Here is a 3,223-nt window from a genome sequence, read left to right as displayed (position 1 = left end):
AATAGAAAACTTGTCTGTTCCTTACTGAAAACAGACACGAAGCCTACAGCCAATCAAAAGGCAATACAGAGATTTCTGTGGAGAGTTCCAATTCAGACTTCAAACTGCCCTGCACAAGAGGGCTTGGAATTTATTCCTTACAATGGAGCCAGCAGCACCATGGCTTGGCCAAGTGAAGAAACAGAAGGCTGGTTGCACAAGCAGGCAATGTACCAATCTGTGGGTTCTCCACCAGCTCCACCCACAGAGCCTGCTGTATATCTAAGGGCCCAAGTGGTGCTCACCCATTATCCCTGATTTCCAGGACAACCAGACCTCAGGTCCACGGGAACCACAAAGCAGACGGGGTAAGACACTGACTGCCTATGCCTGGGACAGGGTGGGCAGGTAATGGGGCAGTGTCCAGGAAAAGTGGCACTGTGAACCCATAGTGACAGCAAGGGCCTTCAGGAAGACATAGGGAAAACTAAGGCAAGGTGGGAACAGTCACTTCTCTTCTCTCCTCACAGGAAACATGGGTCCGAAGCTGCTTGAGTCCCGACTTTGTCTCCTGCTGCTGCTAGGACTTGTCCTAATGCTTGCCTCATGCCTGGGACAAACCCCTTCCCAGTGGTTTGCCATCCAGCATATCAATAATAATGCCAACCTCCAATGTAATGTTGAAATGCAGCGTATTAACAGGTTTAGAAGAACATGTAAGGGCTTAAATACTTTTCTTCATACAAGTTTTGCTAATGCTGTTGGTGTGTGTGGAAATCCAAGTGGCTTGTGCAGTGACAATATAAGTAGCAACTGTCATAATAGTTCATCTCGGGTGCATATAACTGTATGTAACATCACAAGTCGGAGGAGAACACCTTATACCCAATGCAGATACCAACCAAGAAGATCAGTGGAGTACTACACAGTTGCCTGTAACCCCAGAACTCAACAGGATAGTCCCATGTATCCAGTGGTACCAGTTCACTTGGATGGGACATTTTAGCTCCAGTGCCAGCACTTTGCACCTTCACTCATCTGCTACTTGCAAGATCATAGTAATGAAGAGACAGTTCCTCTGTCTGCACTCCATATAGCACATGTCCTCGTGAAACCTGTCCCTAACTACCTTTAATTTAGCTGAACAGATCTTTTCTTACTAATAAACACCTTTGCGTACAAATCTAGATCTCTGGTATCTTTGTGTCTGACAGTGTTGTGGAGAGAGGAAGGGGAAGAGACACACACAGCAAAGTGTGTGTGTGTTGTGTGTGTGTGTTGAGGCAGGGCCTTATACCAATTTAGGAATCTTCCCAGTCCCTAGAAACAAATGAATCTGAGAAAAGATGGACATCTTTCCCAAAAGTTCCCACACAGCATCTTACCTAAAGTTTCACTGTGGGAAAGAGGTGGCTGGCAGAGGAGACCAGGGAATTGGGATCTCTGGATGAGGCTATCCCTTGCCCTCTCCTTGTACAGCTGTCCTTAAAGATCAATTACGAGAACATTCAACTCAAACCAGAAGGACAGATTCCAAGATAAGGGAACTGGAATCTGCACAGGAAAGAGATGAATAATGAGAGGGCCTGCCCTGGGGTTACAGATGTTTGTTAGCTACATGGGAACTAGGAATGAAACACAGGTCCTCTGCAAGAGCAATCAGTGTTCTTAACTGCTGAGATATCTCTCCACCTCAATGGATTTTTAAAAGTGGGGTGTGTGTGTGTGTGTGTGTGTAGTTATATGTAACCATACATGGATTTAGATGAAAAGCAAAGATGAAATCTAAAGGAAAGTATAAAATAGGGGAGTAGAATACATGGAATAGGAAAGTAGAAGATGGGACTGTGAGAAACAAGAGAACCAGCCACACAGGGTGAGGAAGTAAGTGCAAGACAGATCAGAGAGGCAGAGGAATGAAGGAGAAATTATGATTACACAAGTGAGTGAAATGTCCATGATAAACACTACTGCTTTGTATCTAACCTTTACACAGACAAAAACCAGGAAGTGAATCTTCAAACTGTCCTTTCTTGGGTGGCCCATCCATCTGAGAAGAGAGAGGCTCAGCATTCTATAGCTTTGTCTTCCTCTCTTCATTAAGCTAACAAATTCCATAGGAAATGGTAACAGAGCCATTCCTTCTCATGTTTATCCATGTGACCGTTCTTGTCTCTGAGATAGTTGTTGGCACTTTTCTCTGTACAGCTAGCATGCCTTATGCTCTCCCACACTATCTTCTCCCTAAGAAGATTATGTTACAGGTGATGATCTTAGTGTAGATAGGGGTGATGGCATTTCATGGGGGTGGAGGTTTGTTTATTGTTTGAAGTTTTATTTTAATGCTTTACATTTATTGTGTTGGTGGGGGCACACATACCATAGCATGTATGTGGAAGACATGTATGTTGTGGTCATGTATGTGGGTATCAAAGGAGAACTTACAGAATCTGGTTCCCTTCTTCTAATACATGGACTCTGCAGCTCAAACTTGGGACATCAGCAGTGCTTTCATTTGCTGAGTCAATTCATTAGTCCATTAAGAGAAGTTGGAGAGCCTTCCTTGGATCATAGGTGGGGGATTATTCCTCTATGTCCTCAGGTGGAATCTCTGCTTTGAGGTCGCTGATTTTAACTTGAAACTATAACCCCAGGTATTAACATCAAACAATGTGACAGTCATTGGAGTTCTCAGAACCACCTGGTAAGGTCCCTTCCACAGAGGGTCCAACTATTCTGTGGATTTTACCAGGAGAAGCCAGATCCATTCAGACTGAGTGTGTACAACTTTGTTTCCATACTCTTGTAGGGTTATTGGATTTGCCCCAAGTTCGTAGTGTATTGTACTGAATCATCTGATTGACCTCAGAGTCTAACCCAGGACTCATGTGAGGAAAAGCCATACAACAACCAAGGACTATATTTGGTGTCAGTTTGGGGAGCTATTCTAACACCCCTGGGGGCAACAAGAACAGATTCAGCCATTTATCAGAGGTGTTGAAAGACCAGTAAAAATTCAGACCCCTAGCACCAAGAATGTAGGTTAGCTGGTTCAGTGACCCTGTTCCAGGACCTGGCTGTCCACAAAAGTTAGATTAAAATCTTGAGAACAATCTTCAGAAGCAGGGAGTTTCCCCTTGTAATTTTTAGTACCCCCTTGGGACTTTTTCACCAGTGTTTTTGGCATTTTCCAATAATGCCCTCCCTACCCCCTTGGGCTGTGTTTTTTTCCCTTTAAATACCT

At 44.1% G+C, this 3,223-nt stretch overlaps 1 protein-coding gene across 1 annotated transcript; it reads left to right on the top strand.

The window, feature by feature from the left end:
- The first annotated feature begins 514 nt into the window (after positions 1–514).
- On the top strand, positions 515–985 carry LOC147001702 (eosinophil cationic protein 2-like). Its single transcript, XM_085828937.1, has one exon. It carries the CDS (start codon positions 515–517, stop codon positions 983–985), a length of 471 nt encoding a protein of 156 aa, XP_085685063.1.
- The last annotated feature ends 2,238 nt before the right edge of the window (positions 986–3,223 follow it).

This window comes from Mus caroli, unplaced genomic scaffold (genome assembly GCF_978045245.1).
Source record: "Mus caroli unplaced genomic scaffold, Mus_caroli_1 scaffold_12, whole genome shotgun sequence".
In the NCBI taxonomy this organism is placed as follows: domain Eukaryota; kingdom Metazoa; phylum Chordata; class Mammalia; order Rodentia; family Muridae; genus Mus; species Mus caroli.
Note: the sequence above shows the minus strand (reverse complement) of the source record. Positions and strands in the feature narration are given on the sequence as shown.